Consider the following 1,770-nt stretch of genomic DNA (forward strand, 5'->3'; position numbering starts at 1 on the left):
TTTACTATCAGGAAGTCCACACGCTGTAGTTAAAAGCCTTCAGCTGATCCAAAATGCTGCAGCCAGAGTTCTGATGAAAATGAAAAAGAGAGATCATATCTCTCCTATCCTGGCTTCTCTTCATTGCTTTCTGCATTTAAAATCCTCCTTCTCACATATAAATCCTTAAATGGCCAACTACCAGTTTAAATCCATGAGGCAGACACCCAGCCTACTTTTAAGGCTAGGCTTAAAACTAGAATTTTTGATAAAGCTTATAGTTAGAGTGGCTCAGGTTATATAGTTATGATGCTATAGGCTTAGACTGCTGGAAGACATAGGGACCCCTATTTGTTCATTCTGCTTCATTCAATGTCTGCTTCTGTCTCCTTGAACTCTGACTCTGGTTCTGCTGGAGGTATCTTCCTGTTAAAAGGGAGTTTTTCCTCTCCACTGTCGCTACAAGCATGCTTAGTGTGAGGGACTGCCTTTGAGTCAATAAGTCGATGCAATCAACTGGTTTTCCTTAGATAGAAAACTTTGAATCAATCTGACTGGATGATCTGGTTAACTGTAAAGTGCCTTGAGATGATATGTGTTGTGAATTCGTGCTATAGAAATAAACTGAATAGAATTGAATTAAGGGTCTTGCTCAGAGACCCAGAGTGGCAGTCTGTGGGAGTGGATTTCAAACTCACAACCTCAGGATTCCAAGCTCCATGCCTTAACCACTAGGCCGCCCCTCCACTCTATGTAAGCTGAATAATAGGACGAATTATTGCTTTCTTGTTTCTCTCTTGAGCAGGTTTATCGGCCAACAACCAGACGGTATTTTGGTGGATCCGGATGACAGCTTTTGGTGTCAGGCTCTGGAAGACCTGGAGACTTGTGGCCAGTCTGAACTTCTCAGAGAGATAGAGGTTCGTTGGCATCCTTAGACGCATGTCACAAATAAACAACAAAAATAGAAGAATCCTGCAAATCTACAAATCTTTTTTTAATTATGTTATTAAAATAAAAAAATATATGCTTAAAAGTTTAACATTTGGAACATTAAAATGGTTGACTATTAAGGAGTAAAAAGGATAAAGTTTTGTTTGTTTTTTTGTCTTGGTGAGATATTTATACGTGCGTACGGATTCATACATTTGGTTGTACAGGCTTCTATCATGACGGGTACCGCCATCACTCTGGGTGTAGACAGTGCCACCAAACCTCCAGCTGAGCCCCTCCTGAGCCACAGCAGGATGAGTCCATTACGAAGAAATTCACTCCTTCGTCAAGCAAATTTGATGCATCAGAATTCACAATTCCACCCTGGGGTGCATTTGCACGAAGATGTCCATCTGCATGAAGAGGCCCTCATCCACCAAGGTCGGAGGCAACATGGGTTGAGCTGACAGTTTGAAAAACAATCATTTAAACCTTTTTTTTTATGTTATTCAGACTCCCACATGCATGAGGAGACCCATTTTGACCAGGAGGCACACCTACTTCATGGAGCCCACATCCACCAAGAGACGCAGTCCCCTCTTCTTCACCACGATCCCAAGCTCAAGGCTTCATTAAGAGTTTCAGAGAGAACGTGGGAGTCTCGTCGGATCAAAGAGGAAATGCAGGGAATTCTTTCCCCAACTCCCCTGGAGCTGCATAAAGTTAGCTTGTCTCTTTTATGCTCTTGTTTCTGCTCTGAGATTTATAGCTTTACTTTTCCTACTAAATGTTCTCAAAGATAGATAACAATGTAAAAATGATTGTTGTATAATTGGGAGTGGCAGTATTTAGCTGCTA

General features: G+C 41.5%; 1 protein-coding gene across 1 annotated transcript in view; it reads left to right on the forward strand.

Annotated features, from left to right (window-relative positions):
* Nucleotides 1-789: 789 nt before the first annotated feature.
* LOC107104624 (glutamate receptor-interacting protein 1-like) overlaps nt 790-1,770 on the forward strand; it is a 6,297-nt gene continuing 5,316 nt past the window's right edge. The window contains exons 1-3 of the mRNA XM_015404664.1: nt 790-899; nt 1,140-1,353; nt 1,426-1,634. Of these exons, the coding sequence (XP_015260150.1) occupies nt 1,149-1,353; nt 1,426-1,634 (414 nt within the window). The 5' untranslated portion in view covers nt 790-899; nt 1,140-1,148. The remainder of the gene's footprint in view (nt 900-1,139; nt 1,354-1,425; nt 1,635-1,770) is intronic.

The sequence above is a fragment of the Cyprinodon variegatus genome, unplaced genomic scaffold, assembly GCF_000732505.1.
Source record: "Cyprinodon variegatus isolate N-32 unplaced genomic scaffold, C_variegatus-1.0 Scaffold1821, whole genome shotgun sequence".
In the NCBI taxonomy this organism is placed as follows: domain Eukaryota; kingdom Metazoa; phylum Chordata; class Actinopteri; order Cyprinodontiformes; family Cyprinodontidae; genus Cyprinodon; species Cyprinodon variegatus.